Below are 16,107 nucleotides of genomic sequence, written 5' to 3'. Positions count from 1 at the left end.
ATGTCATGGTGGTAGAGGCGGGAGGTGTGGTAAGACTCACTGGGGTGTGCATGAAACACCGGTCCATGTGGTTTCGATGCAAGAAGAGGGGTTTAGCCAAGCCAATGCGGCCGGGCAAGCGGGCCAAGCTAATGTGGCCGAGCAAGTGGGGCAATTTGAAATTCTAAGGCAAACGGGCCAAGCTGCAATGGGGGCCTTAGCCCAAGAAATGGCGGGGGCTTTAAGGGAATCAATGAACATATTGAGGGCGGAGAACCAAGCTCAAGAGAACACCGTAAAGACAAGGGCGAGTTTCCTTACTAGGGAATTTTTATGGGCCAAGCCAGATGAGTTTTATGGTGGCCCCGAGCCCAAGAAAGCGGATGAGTGGCTTGAGAAAACGGTGAAGACATTTGAGATGCTTCACATTGAGGGTAGTGAGCTAAGGGTGACTCTAGCGAGTTACTATCTCAAGGGAGATGCAGGCCAATGGTGGAAGTACGCCAATGGTAGGGTGGAGCCAACGTGGGAAGCTTTCGTGGTTGCCTTCCAAGATAAGTACCTACCTCCCACTGCTAGGGAGAGGTTGAGGCAAGAATTTCAAGACCTCAAGCAACTTAACATGTATGTGGCCGAGTTTGAGGCGGCCTTTTCTAGTTTGTCCCAGTTTGCACCGAAGTTGGTGGCAACGGAAGAGCGCCGCTGCATTGAATTTGAGAAGAAATTGAGAACCAAGATTTTTTTCAAGGTTGCCGGGAACATGATTCGAAACAATAACCGCCTTGCGGAGGCGCCGACACATATGGAGATTACAATACAAGCTGAGGAGGAAAGAATTCGGGGTTCAAGGTCTAGAGGCCAAGAGTCACAGGGAGATTTTAGACCTAGTAAGAAGAACAGAGGAAACTTTTAATCCCACTCCCAACTACAACAGTCTAGATCTACATTTCCCTTGCCTAGTGCGGGACCAGGGAAGAGTGCACCGAGTGGCTTCTTTTGCTTCAAATGTGGCCAACCGGGTCACAAGGCCTTTGCATGTCCACAGAATGGGGGAGGATAGCAGATGTTGCCACCACCACCACCTAACCGATCTCACAGTCAGTCTTAGAGTAGAGGACAGGGGCCTACTTGCTATCAATGCGGTCAGTCAGGGCACATGAAGAAAACTTGCCCGCAATTGGGAGGCGCATCTGGCGCATCAGGATCAAGGCAGACTTAGAGCCACCAGTAGGCTCACTCAGTTCAGACTTCCCGAGCCAATCAGGGAACCACTTCGGCTCAGTCAATGCAGCAGGCCTATGTTCCGAGAGATGAGTAGGTTGATCAGATGCCACAGGGGCGCGTGTATGCTGTTACCGCGCTAGAGCAATTACTAGGATCCTTAGTTGTGAGGTATTTTTGTTGTGTGTAATTCCTTAGCTAATGTGTTGATAGATACAGGTGTGTCTCATTCATTCATATCTACTGCATTTGCTTCTGCATTGGGGTTAGAGGCAGCATGATTAGCGTCTCTGCTAAGAGTAGAGTCGCCAGTTAGGGGTACAATTGATTTAAACCGGGGATGTCGTGGTTGTGAGATAGAGGTTGCCGGGTGTCGACTTCTGTTTGCTTTTGTATTGCTAGACATGCTGAGTTTTGATGTCATTCTAGGCATGGATTGGTTATCTTCGTATCGAGCTGTGATTGATTGTTATCGTCAAAGAATTATAGTGTGCACCTTGAGTGGTGATTGTTTTTATTTTTTGGGGGACCGGGTTGATACGGTCTTGTCGCCAATTTTTGAGCCTCGTAATAGAAGCAAGCTTAGTGGCCTTCTTACAGCTCTCTTGGATAGTAAGAGTGACGGGGCTCGTGTTGAATTGCCAAGGGTCGTTTGCAAAAACCCGGATGTCTTTCTTATGGATCTTACTAGTTTGACACCCTACCAGGAGATCGAGTTCTCCATTGACTTAGTGCCTGGCACGACACTGATTTCCATGACACCGTATAGATTTGCACTCGCCAAATTGCATGAGTTGAAAATTCAACTCCAAGAGCTTTTAGACAAGGGCTTTATTCACCTTAACACATCACCTTGGGGAGCACCAGCTCTCTTTGCAAGGAAGAAGGATGGGTCATTACGGTTATGTATAGATTACCACAAGTTGAACCGGGTTACCGTTAAGAACAAGTATTCTCTACCCAGAATAGATGATTTATTTGACCAACTTAGAGGGTCTCATTGCTTTTCGAAGATAGATTTGAGGATGGGATATCATCAGCTGAGAGTTCGAGAAGAGGACATCCAGAAAACGACCTTTCGTACGCATTAGGGCCATTATGAATTCCTTGAAAACGACCTTTCGTACGCATTAGGGCCATTATGAATTCCTTGTAATTCCTTTTGGGTTGACCAATGCACTAGTTTCCTTTATGGATTTGATGAACCAAATTTTTTGAGAATACATGGATCGTTTCGTGGTCGTCTTTGTGGATGACATCTTAATTTATTCAATCTCTGAGGAGGGACATGAGGCTCACTTGCGGGTAGTGCTTGATTTACTTAGGGAGCACCGATTGTGTGCCAAATTTGAGAAATGCGAGTTTTGGCTAACCGAGGTGAAATTTTTGGGTCATGTGGTGTCGAGAGAGGGAGTAACTATAGATTCCTCGAAGATAGATGCCGTGCAGGATTGGGGACAACCCAAAAATATTTTTGAGATCCGGATTTTCTTGGGATTAGTAGGGTATTATGAACGTTTTGTACGAGACTTCTCTAGACTAGCCGCACCTTTGACTAGGTTGACTAGAAAAGGTGTCAAATTTGTGTGGAGTGAGGCTTGTGAAAGGTCATTCCAAGAACTTAAGACTAGATTGACTACTGCACCGGCCTTGATAATCCCAGAAAGAGGTTTGGGCTACACCATCTATTGTGATGCGTCTCGAGATGGGCTTGGTTGTGTCGTAATGCAAGGGAGAAAAGTTGTGGCATACGGTTCACGACAATTGAAAACTCATGAGAAGAACTATCCTACCCATGATTTGGAACTAGCGGCGGTAATTTTTGCCTTGAAAATTTGGAGACATTTGTTGTATGGTGAAAAGTTTGAGGTCTTCTCTGATCATAAGAGTCTCAAGTATTTGTTTTCTCAAAAAGACTTGAATTTATGCCAACGGAGGTGGATGGAATTTATGGAGGATTATGACTTTGAATTACACTATCATCCGGGAAAGGTCAATGTGGTGGCCGATGCTTTGAGTCGAAAATCAATAAGTAGTTTGGCAGGTGTGGCCATTTGGGAATGGGTTGTGCTAGGTGACATTGGCAAGTTTGATTTGCACTTGGGGTGAGTCTGATGAGAGTGCAACCTTGTTTACTTTGAGTGCTCAACCTACCTCGATTAGTAAGGTCATAGAGGCACAATAAGGGGATCGTGAAGTGGAGTCAATCCGAGATAGAATTTCCAACAGGAAGGAAGAGAAGGGTTTGAACATTCACTCAGACCTGAGTGTACACTATCTGGACCGTTTGTTTGTACTAGAATCTTTTAGAGAGGACGTACTTTTGGAGTTCCATCACTCACGTCTTGCGGTACATCCAAGAGGCACCAAAATGTATCACGATCTTAGTCGTCAATTTTGGTGGAGGGGTGTGAAGCAGGATGTCGCTTTATTTGTATCGAAGTGCCTTACTTGTCAACAAGTGAAGGCTGAACACCAAAGACCGGCGGGTTTGCTACAACCCTTACAAATAGTTGAGTGGAAATGGGAGCTTGTTACCATGGATTTTATAGTTGGGCTTCCTAGAACACAGATAGGCAATGATGCCATTTGGGTGATTATTGATAGGTTGACTAAGTCAACGCATTTTATTCCGATGCGCACCGGCAACTCAATTGAGCACTTGGTAGAATTGTACATTAGAGAGATAATTTGACTTCATGGGGTTCCTGTAACCATTGTATCGGATAGAGATCCTCATTTTACTACCCGGTTATGGCAAAGCCTTCAAGAGGCATTGGGAACTAAGTTGACCTTTAGCCCCGTTTACCACCCTCAAACCAATGGACAGTCAGAGCGTCACATTCAGATTTTGGAGGACATGCTTAGAGCTTACGTCCTTGATTTCAAGGGATCTTGGGAGAGGCATCTACCATTGATTGAGTTCACCTATAACAATAGTTATCAAGCTAGCATTGAGATGGCACCATTTGAGGCCTTGTATGGCCAACCTTGTAGATCACCGGTTTGCTGGGCCGAAGTGGATGATGCACCGTTTTTGGGTCTAGAAATTGTTAGATAGATAATCGATAAAGTTACTCTCATTCGAAAGAGGTTAGCTACGGCTCAAAGACGACAGAAGAGTTATGCCGATAAGAGGAGACGACCTGTATCTTTCGAAGTTGGTGACCATGTGTTCCTTAAAATCACACGAAGGCGGGGTTTGATGAAATTCAGTAAGAGTGGTAAATTATCTACGAGGTTTATTGGGCCTTTCGAGATATTGGAGCGAATTAGGGAAGTGGCACAACGGTTAGCTTTACCGCCACAACTTTCGGGGGTTCACAGCGTGTTTCATGTATCTATGCTTAGTAAGTATGAGCCGGACCCTTCTTATGTGCTTGATTGGGTTGATTTGGAGGTAAATGAGGATGCCTCTTATGAAGAGCGGCCAATGCGAATATTAGATACTCGGGAGCAAGTGCTACGGGGCAAAACTATACCGTTAGTAAAGGTGTTGTGGAGACACCATGGGGTTGAGGAAGCAACTTGGGAACGAGAAGCGGAGGTCCGCTCCAAGTATCCAGATTTATTTGAAAATGCTTAATTGTTTAATTTGCAATATTCCCTAGTGTTTGAGAGAAATGTATCAAAGTTGTTGATCATGTGTTGTTATAAGTATTGTTATTTCTAAGCACGAAGTTGTTCTGAATTGATATTTTGCTAGAAAGCTTCATACTTATGCTTACCGTAAGCGGCTTTCGTTATCGAGGTAACCATGATGATAATAGTTAATGTTGGTTGAGAATCTATTTTGTGATTTGAAATTGTAATAGAGTGGTTGTGATTGCTAGAAACTCTTTTTTTGAGTAGTTGTGATTGCTAGAAACTCTTTTTTTGAGTAGTTGATTTAATTTCAGGGATGAAATTTCCTATGGTGAGGAGGTTGTGATGACCGGGTACGTAACCCGTCTTACTTTCCCTTTTCACGTGTTGGGGTTCATCGTGTTAGAGTGTCGAGGTCTAACTTAAAGTCTTGTCAACTGTTGGGTTCATCACTTTTGAAATCACTTTCTCAAAATTTTCGTCTCTATTAATTTCAATTATGAGTTTCGTTTGTTTCGGGAGGCTTGAGGTTGAATCCGGGGGGTTTTCATTTGAGCTGGAAATTTTCTGGGCTGAGGGCAGAGCCGCACATGCGGAGGCCTTGGCCGCACGTGTGGAAGAGGGGCCCTCGAGGCCTTGCATGTTATGAATATTGAATTGGGATTTGAAACTTTGCATTGAGAAAGAAATATTGTGAAATGAGATTTAATGAAATTTCTTGGGGTAAATACGTTAGTAAGTTCGGATAAGAGGTGTAGATGAAATTGATTAAGTTGGCCTGAGTGTCCGGGTTGAAAAACTGAAAAAACGCAAGGAGGAGGTACCACGTGCCTTCCGGTTAGCTACCGGTGAAGTGGGGATTTGGTAGTACTAGTTATGCCTACTTGCAGACACCAACCTAGGGATTACATAAGTCGTATTTATCGCCCCGTTGAACTAAATTGATAATTTTTGAATTGTTGAGATTTCAAGTTATCATTGAGCATTATGGTTTTCAAAGGATGAAAAATGTGACTTTCTTTCAAAAGGCATAGCATGGCATGTGCATTTCATTTAAGAAATTTGTATAAAATGTATATACTTTGTTAAAAATTTCCTACTGGGCTTTATGCTCACCCCTATGAGATTTTGGTGCAAGAAAGGATGTGGCAATTCCGTCGAATTAGGGCGTGGACATGATTGTTGGGAGCATATGGCTCCTCTTTTGTTGTGATATTTTTTTTCTAGCCGAGGGCTATAGTTGTATGGGTCCGAGAGACCATTTTTGTGTAATCGGGCTTGAGTCTTGGAAATTATAAACCCTTGAGGGCATTTATTTATTAGTTTTGATGCTGTACATGCTATAGATTCATGTATTTGATATCAATGAATGTATAGTTCGCATGTGGATCTATTTTTTGTTCAAACCTTAAAGATCAAGTAATGTAAAGGTTGGAGAATTACTTCTTTTCTTATAATGAGCATTGGTTGATGTAATGAATGATGTTATAAATTTGGGGGCGTTACACATAAATGTACATCCTGAATCTATATCATGTAACACCAGTTAATGATAACAAAATAAATGCCCTACGGGTTTACATATTTCCAAGATATATTGCTTGGTTACAACAAAAGAGTGTCATATGCTCTGTACATGTAAAACCCCTGGCTTGAATAAACATTTAAACAACAAAATTGAGCCTCCAACTCCTAGGTCCTCCCAAGCTACGTCCTTGGAGAAGGCATTTTACCAGTACCTAAAAATGGTTTCCCAAGTAGGGTGAGCCAAAGCCCAGCAGAGACAGTCTAACACAATATATGAGGTTTAACTAAGATATAAGTGTCAGATAAACATTAACATACATTCTTCTCATGTCCATTCAGTACCGATACACATATCTGAATTCATTTCCATTTATCCATTTCGAGTTAATTCATTTCATTTCAAGTCATAAGTCAAGTTTATAATTCTCTAAGTAACCCAACCGAGCCTACAACTCAGTGGTTCTCAATCAAAAACTATCACACAAGCACTTCAACCTTGCCATTTTACGGAAATTTCATCTGCGGGATCGCCATTTCGGGACTTTAACCCTGGACACTCCGGTCAACTTAATTTTCAATGGCATCCATCCCCTATCTCCTCCCAAACAATAGAGTACATCCCCTTTCTCCTCCCAAAACGATATACATATACAATGTATTTAAAGCATCGTCATATTCAATGACTATCCACAAATTCAATGACACAATTTAAATGATTAGTTTCAATTCACCTAATCCTCATGCAATTTCTACAACAATCATAGCTATCCTCAACCAATAGCCCAATACATATATTTCTAAGCAAATATACAATCTTTAAAATAGATAATTTATCAAATTTCCATAGGTGTGTGATTAAACAAATCCAACAACACCATTCATTTATACCTTTCCCCAATTTCACATTTCTCACACTAATTTCATTATTTATTCAAGACATATTAGGGCAAATTTTTCCCTTTTTCAAATATTAATCCAAAGGTTAAAATCCACTATTCTAACATAAGATAGCCTCATATCCAAAACCCCATAGTCATTCATGTAGCCCAACATGGAAACCCCTCTTTTCAATTTGAATCCAAACCCTAAGTTTACTAAAAAAAACTCCCAAATCTTGCCATTTATACATAACAACAAATAACTAGGTTAAAGATCATAACAAAGTGTAGATTATCCCTACCTCAAGTGTAGAAGCTCAAAGGAGAAGTGGAGAAACTTCAAAAATGTTAGAACCAAACTCTATTCAGATGAAATGGTAGTAGCCCTTGAAATGCTCCAACTCTTTAACGAAGGTACTAGGGTAGAGAACCCACTATATCAAGGTCAAAAAATAGAGAGAGAGAGTGTGTGTTTTAGAGAGAAAGTGCGTAGATTTAGGTTTTTGGAAAGTTTTAGAGAGAGAGAGATGAAAAAGTGATATAAAATGTCACTTTCGCGATCTGATATACGTACAGTCCGCTCGAGCGGAAGAGTTGACACATGAGTGTCAGACACAGTTTCGTTCCGCTCAAGCGCAAAAAGTCCCGCTCGAGCGCAGAATACACACTTCCAGTACTTTGGCAGACAACAGACAAACTGCTCGAGTGCAAGAAAAGCCGCTCGAGCGCCCACCAGCTCCAGCGTAGAAAAGGCTGCTTGAGCGTGGAAAACACCCCACCAGTATTTTGCAGACGTGCAAAGTGCTGAGTGTTTGCGAACCCCGTTCGAGCGCAAGAAGGCCCACTCAAGCGAAAGACCAAAATTCTGGGCAACAATATTTAAGACCAACTAACAACCAACCTGTTCTAAATAGAGGAAAAGGCGAAAAAGACATTGTCACGACCCAAACCCGCCCCAATGGGTTTAGCATCGTAACCGGCCAGTAATCCGTGATTACCAAAGGCCTGCTTAACAGTAATGACAGTAATACAGAGTAAGGGGTTGGCGGGAGCCAAACAGTAAATGAAGATGTCCAATGAGCTGTGAAAATCTGAATGCGAAAAGACTTTCATAAACAAGCCACATACATGACCAAAACATATATACATGACAGATATACATAACATCTAGGTTAGGGACCAAATCCCTTCATAAAAACTGTACAGTCGAGTCTAAAACATTTATTACAAAACAGAGACGGAAGGGTGAAACTGAGACACCCAAAAAATGGCCTTAGCTTGAACAGATTTGGAACCTCGAAGTGAGGCACAAAGATTGGCTTGACGAAACATGAGCTAACTCGACGCTCCTAGCTCCGGTCCGGTGCCTGGACACCTATATACATATATAAATAGTGTAACGCCCTCAAAATAATAACATTAAACCCATCAAATAAGACATGCATTTACATATAAACTAACCACATTCTCTTATTCATTAGAATTCCATTACATAAGTATTACATGTTAACATCATAACAAAATGCCCTACGGGCTTACAGCTTTCCAAGTTAACACTTGGTTACAACAAAAGAGTACTAACTCAATTACACATTAAGCCCTGGGCTTGAAGTTACATGTAATACATCAAAAGTTAAGCGACAAAAGTATGTCCGCCACTAGCCTCCCAGCTATGTCCTTGGAGGTGGCATGCTTCCTGCACCTGAAAATGATATTCCCATATAGGGTGAGCCACAGCCCAGAAGAAATACACTAAACCAACCATGGACAATGACTAAAATATTAGCAATTGATAGATGGTCAACACTGATACAATCACATAAATTACAAATTTATGTCATACAACTTATGAGTCTAAGTTACCTTTCATTTTCCCTTTTTCAACAGATAAGCATGCTAGCTCTATCATCATTTCCACAGATATGTATAAAAACTATATCTCACATTCAGATAAGCATAAAAGCTATATCCACATTCTCAACAGATATGTATAACAACAATATCCACAGATAAGCATATGAGCTATATCCACACATCACAAAGATAAGCATATAAGCTCTATCTTCACTTCTAGACAAGCATATGAGCTGTATCTACGGAGTTCATCCCCTATCTTCTCCCAACACTATCCGATTTAGAGGTACATCCCCTATCTTCCCCTAAACCGCGGAGTACATCCCTTATCTCCTCCTCTACACATTACGTATATAAACACATTGGTTCTATATACAATCACCCAATACATACAATTAATGTATTCTATCAATCGTCAAGTTCCATGACACATTTCATTGATTAGTTTCAGTTTACCTAATCGTCATGCATTGTCTACAACAATCACGACTATCCTCCACCGATAGCCCAAAGCAGTTATTTCTAAACAGAAAATAAATGCACAAATGGATATTCAATCAACATTCATTTCTTCATTCTTCTCAATTAATTATCCCAATTAATTAAACAATGTAATTAGGTCAATTCCCATAATTAACATTTCAACCCTTAGGTCCCATTTTCATCAATGATTCAACAATCATTACACTTCTCTATGCCAAACATGCATCTAGGTTTATTATGAATAAAACCCCAACTTTTGTAAAATTACACAAAAGCCCCAAACTTTCACAAAATTACCAAACCAAGCCCAACATCTCAAAATACCAAAATTTCAAGACAAAACCCATAGAGAGGAGTAGGATATCCCTACCTCGAAGTTTAAGCCACAAAGGAGATGAAGACTCGAAGATCAACTTGCTCCAAATCCAAACTTTTTCAGATTAAATCGAAGCTCTCAACGCCCTCTATCTTTTTAACAAAGGCCCTAGGCTAGATTCACACTCTAGGGAGATCAAATCTTAGAGAGAGTGCAAGTTTAGGGAGAGAGAGTGTCGGATTAAGGGTTTTAGATCAAAAAGAAAGTGAAAAAGTGATGTTTTAGACGCTGCTGTCCGCTGATATAAAACACGCTCGCTCGAGCGAAGGATTGGTCGCTCGAGCGACCAGACACAGAAGACTCTCGCTCGAGCCAAGAAGTTCTCGATCGAGCGAAGAAAAATCCAGACCGCTCGAGCGAAGGAAGCTCGCTCGAGCCAAGAAATGGAACTCTCAGGTCCAGAACCAGACGCAACACAACTCTCGCTCGAGCGACAAACTCCTCGCTCGAGCGAAGGACCAAAAATCTGAGCAGCAACACTAGGCTCCCAAACACAACCAACCTGTAACAAACCTGCCCAACACATCCCATAACTCAATATACAAGGTACAAAGGATGCAAACACGATAATAAACAACAACCAACATCCACGGACACATGTCCGGATCACTGTACAACAAGGGTAAACCCGGGATCACTATAACCTCCCCCCTTAAAGAATTTCGCCCCCGAAAATAAGCACAAGTTTTCAAAAACAGGTTTTCCTTCATTTTAGACAATGTTACAATTTAACCTTTAACAATTCGACCCATTATCGGTTATCCCATCCCTTTAACAAGAGACATATCACAATATGTAAACAACATATGTATTTCCAACATGCATCAACATTATGCACTATCTTTCCAATTTCAACAATATAATCAACATATATAATGTCACATTCAACTTCCATATGAGGCAAGTTCCAAAACATACTTCCACCAAACCAAACATTTTCAATGTTTCACAACTTAAGACATATATAAAAGCTCTTAAGTTCAACAAAATGTAAAATTTAAATACAAGATTACATATCAACAAACAAGTCCGGGTATTTTTCACGGACTTCCAACTCACGTTCCCAAGTGGCTTCCTCCACTCCGTGATGTTTCCACAAGACTTTCACCAAAGGAATGGTCTTGCCACGCAGGACCTGATCCCGCCTATCCAAGACCCGAACCGGTCTCTCCTCATACGAGGCATCCTCATCTACCTCTAAATCGGTCCAATCCAACACATGTAATGGATCTGGCTCATACTTCCGAAGCATACTCACATGAAACACGTCATGCACTCCGGACAACTGCGGCGGTAAGGCTAACCGATAAGCAACCTCACCTATCCTCTCAAGAATCTCAAAAGGACCAATAAACCGAGGGGATAACTTCCCACTCTTCCCAAACCTCATCAGGCCTCGTCTAGGTGATATCTTCAGAAAGACATGATCACCTACCTCAAACGCCAAAGGTCTCCTCCTACGGTCAGCATAAGATTTCTGCCGACTCTGGGCTGTAACAAGCCTCCTACGGATAAGCTCAACTTTCTCCGTCGTCTCCCTAACCAACTCCGGACCCAACAAAGGTGCATCACCCACCTCGGCCCAACACACTGGAGACCTACACGGTCGACCATACAAGGCCTCAAACGGTGCCATACCGATGCTAGACTGAAAACTGTTGTTGTAGGCAAACTCTACCAATGGCAAGTGCCTCTCCCACGTCCCACTGAAATCCAGGACACAACCCCGAAGCATATCCTCGAGGATCTGAATAGTACGCTCGGACTGCCCGTCAGTCTGAGGATGATAAGCCGTACTAAAAGTCAACTTAGTGCCTAAGGCACTCTGCAAACTCTGCCACAACCTAGCAGTAAAACAAGGATCTCTATCTGAGATGATCGTCACTGGGACCCCGTGCAATCTCACTACGTCCCAAATATACAAGTCGGCAAGATGATCTACCGAATCTTTCACGCGCATAGGAATAAAGTGCGCCGACTTAGTCAACCGGTCTACAACCACCCAAATAGCATCACTACCCCGTTGAGTCCTCGGAAGACCTACAACGAAGTCCATAGTGACATGCTCCCACTTCCACTCGGCAATAGGCAAGGGTTGCAACAAACCCGCTGGCCTCTGATGCTCGGCCTTCACTTGCTGGCAAGTAAGGCACTTCGATACGAAAACAGCCACATCTCTCTTCATACCTCGCCACCAAAACTGGCGACCCAAATCCTGATACATCTTAGTACCTCCCGGATGCACCGCAAGGCGCGAATGATGAAACTCTCGGAGTACTTCCTCACGGCAAGACTCCAGTACAAACAAACGGTCTCGGTATCTCACACTCAGGTCGGGATACACCGTCAAGCCCTTCTCAACTTTCCCACTAGAGATCTTCTCTCGAAGGGATTCTACCTCAAGGTCACCTCTCTGTGCCTCTAACACTCTAATCACAAGTGTAGGCTGCGCAACAACAGAAAACAAGGTCGCAGCCTCAACAGATTCGCCCAGTAGCAAATCAAACTCGCCAAGTGCTCCCAACATCTTCCATTCCCGGATGGCTATACAAGCTACATCACTAATGGTCTTCCTACTAAGGGCATCGGCCACAACATTGGCCTTTCTCGGATGATAGTGCAACTCAAAATCATAATCCTCGATGAACTCCATCCACCTCCTCTGCCTCAAATTCAAGTCTCTCTGTGTAAACAGATACTTCAAACTCTTATGATCCGAGAATACCTCGAACCTCTCACCATAAAGGTAGTGCCTCCAGATTTTCAAGGCAAAGATCACAGCTGCTAACTCCAGGTCGTGTGTGGGGTAATTCTTCTCGTGTATTTACAACTGACGTGAGCCATAAGCTACCACTTTCCCCTCTTGCATTAACACACAACCCAACCCTCTCGTGAGGCATCATAATAAACCGCATAACCCAACCCTCTCTCCGGAATAATCAACCCCGGAGCGGTGGTCAATCTAACTTTCAACTCTTGGAACGACTTTTCACAAGTCTCACTCCACACAAACTTGACTCCCTTCCGGGTCAGTCTAGTCAACGGTGACGCTAACCTGGAGAAATCTTTCACGAACCGACGGTAATACCCAGCTAATCCCAGAAAACTGCGGATCTCAAACACACTCTTAGGCTGTGCCCAATCTTGCACTGCCTCAACCTTGGATGTATCAACAGACACCCCTTCCCCGGATACCACGTGGCCTAAGAATTTGACTTCCCTCAGCCAGAACTCACACTTCCCAAACTTGGCATACAGCCTATGGGCTCTAAGCAACTCAAGTACCACTCTCAAGTGTGCCTCGTGCTCCTCCTCAGAAGACGAATAGATAAGGATATCGTCCACGAAAACAACCACAAATTGGTCTAAGAACTCCCTGAAAATCCGGTTCATCAAGTCCATAAAGACTGCCGGTGCATTGGTAAGCCCGAATGGCATCACCAGAAACTCATAATGGCCATACCGCGTACGGAATGCCGTCTTAGGAATATCCTCATCCCTGACCCTCAACTGATGGTAACCCGATCTCAAGTCTATCTTAGAGAAACAACGGGAACCCTTCAACTGGTCAAACAAATCATCTATACGGGGCATAGGGTACTTATTCTTAACCGTAGCCCGGTTCAACTTCCGGTAGTCAATACACAATCTCAAGGCACCATCTTTCTTTTTAACAAAAAGGGCCGGTGCTCCCCACGGCGAAACACTAGGGCGAACAAAGCCCTTATCGAGCAATTCCTGGAGCTGAACTTTCAACTCAACCAACTCTGCTGGAGCAAAACGGTAAGGTGCCATAGAAATCGGCGTCGTACCAGGCACTAAATCAATAGAGAACTCTATCTCTCGGTGAGGTGGCAAACAAACAAGATCTTCGGGAAAAACATCCGAATACTCACAAACCACCCTCGGCAATACATGCTGGGTCTCACCACTCTCACCACTCTCAAAGCTAGCAAGTAGACTACTAAGCTCACTTCGCCCTCGCGAATCATACCCCGGTGGCAAAACACTACCAACCCGGTCTCCCAAGAAATGGAACCACTCCCCGCTCAAGGTACATAACGTAACCCTCTGGCGGTAGCAATCAATAACAGCCCGGTATGACGATAGCCAGTCCATACCCAAAATAACATCAAAACCCTTCATGGGCATGACAACAAACGGAAAAGGAAGCCTATAGTCGGCGACCTTTATATCACATCCTCTAACACCCTATTTCAGGATCAACTCACGACCCAAAGGCGATACCACACAAATAGGAGATGCTAACTGTGCTAACTCCAATTCCAAATTAGATGCAAATGCAGCAGATACAAAAGAATGAGATGCACCCGTGTCTATCAACACACTAGCAACCGAGTTGCAAAACAGAAAAGTACCTCCCACTACTGATGGAGCCGGTACTAGATCCTGCGCGGTAACAGCATACACGCGCCCCGTAGGCCCCTGGTCTACCTGCTCACCTCTTGGAGCAAAAGACTGCTGCACAGACTGGGATGACGAAACTCCCGGATTGGCCCTCGAGGCCTGCACAGACTGAGCTGGCTGAAAACCCTGCGTCTGCCTAGAACCAGACGCTCCCGAAGTGGCACTCAACTGTGGGCAAAACCTCTTCAGGTGCCCAGGCTGTCTACACTGATAACAAGTCAAGGGCTGCCCCCTGCCCAAACTCTGACTCTGCGGTCTAGCTGAAGAAGAAGCAGCTTTCTGACCCCCACCCTTCTGCGGGCAAACTGAAACCTTGTGACCCAGCTGGCCACACTTGTAACAAGTGAATTCCCCTTGACTGCCTCTCCCCGAGCCTACACATGGCACTGGAAAGGTCGATCTAGAGACTGCACCCTGAGACTGCTGAGGGTTATAACCCTTCTGTCTCCTGCCATCACTCTGACTATCCTGGCTCCTCTTGGAGCCTCTCTGACTCTCATCCTCCTCCTGCATCATAAGCTCCATATGAGCTGCAGTATCAACTAGGTGTCTATACTCTCGGATGTAAGACCCACCAACTCTCAACTTGAGGCCCCGCCTCAACTTCCGCTCAAACTCATAGCAACGGCGTTCCTCAGATGCCACCAGTTCCGGTGCAAACCTGGACAGACTGGTAAAAGTAGCCTCAAACTCGGCCACTGACAAGCCCTGCTGATTAAGCCGGCTAAACTGATCTCTCAACTTCTCCCTAGCTACTGCAGACAGAAACCTCTCCTGAAAAGCATTTATAAACGCCTCCCAAGTACCACCAACACGAGCCTTCTCGTACTTCCACCATTGACCCGCATCTCCCTTCAGCTGGAAGGATGCCAAGGTCACTTTCAGTGCTCCGTCCTCAATGCCAAGCATCTCGAACGTCTTACTCATCTGTTCTAACCACTCATCTGCCTTCAGTGGCTCCTTCGGATCCCCGACAAACTCATCCGGATTAGACCGGAAAAACTCCCTCTTCAAGAAAGAAGGCCCTGTCTCAGCTGCCTGATTCCCAGCTCTAAGAATACCCAAAGCTCCTGCTATGTCTCTGGCCAAGGCACCCATAGCCTGCTGACCTACTGGCTCGGCCACAGTGGCCTGCCCAACTCCCTCCTGCACTGCCGGAATCTCACCCGGTAACGGTGCTTCCTGCCTCGCAGGTCTACCACGCCTAGCTCCTCTTCCTTGTCCTGACATCCTAATAAAGGCAGCACAGAACGTTAGCACATTCATAAGTGTGCCGAAACTAAACACTCACGTCCTAATGCATGGACAACTGTAATTCACTCCACATAAGCACATAAACACATAAGCACTTACGAATTTCATTTCCGGATAATGATAGTCCCGAGACGTTACTAGAGTTCCGGTTAGAAACAGCATTGATCAAGTGCTTTTCCAACAAGACTCCCAGAAACTCAAGGATCCAATCAACATCCCAGAAATTAAATCCCATACCCACATAGTCACATAAGCATGTTATCAATTAAGCACATAGCATATGATACTACATCTAAGTCTCTATCAAGCGAGACAAACCCATTGTGATCCTAATCACTTCCCACGTACCCAAAGTATTCGAACCCGGTACGCTCTGATACCAAGTTGTAACTCCCTCAAAATAATAACATTAAACCCATCAAATAAGACATGCATTTACATATAAACTAACCACATTCTCTTATTCATTAGAATTCCATTACATAAGTATTACATGTTAACATCATAACAAAATGCCCTACG

The 16,107-nt window shown here is 43.8% G+C and overlaps 1 protein-coding gene across 1 annotated transcript; it reads left to right on the top strand.

Moving 5' to 3' along the window:
• Positions 1 to 397: 397 nt before the first annotated feature.
• On the top strand, positions 398 to 892 carry LOC145803666 (uncharacterized). The gene has a single exon (XM_082896984.1). The coding sequence runs from the start codon at positions 398 to 400 to the stop codon at positions 890 to 892; it is 495 nt and encodes a 164-aa protein (XP_082753110.1).
• The last annotated feature ends 15,215 nt before the right edge of the window (positions 893 to 16,107 follow it).

This window comes from Camellia sinensis, chromosome 12 (genome assembly GCF_055761805.1).
Source record: "Camellia sinensis isolate YWXY chromosome 12, ASM5576180v1, whole genome shotgun sequence".
Classification (NCBI taxonomy): Eukaryota; Viridiplantae; Streptophyta; class Magnoliopsida; order Ericales; family Theaceae; genus Camellia; species Camellia sinensis.
Note: the sequence above shows the minus strand (reverse complement) of the source record. Positions and strands in the feature narration are given on the sequence as shown.

What these genes read in the sequence shown, in the direction of transcription:
- LOC145803666 (XM_082896984.1), top strand. Translation starts at nt 398, where the DNA reads ATGCTTCACATTGAGGGTAGTGAGCTAAGGGTGACTCTAGCGAGTTAC.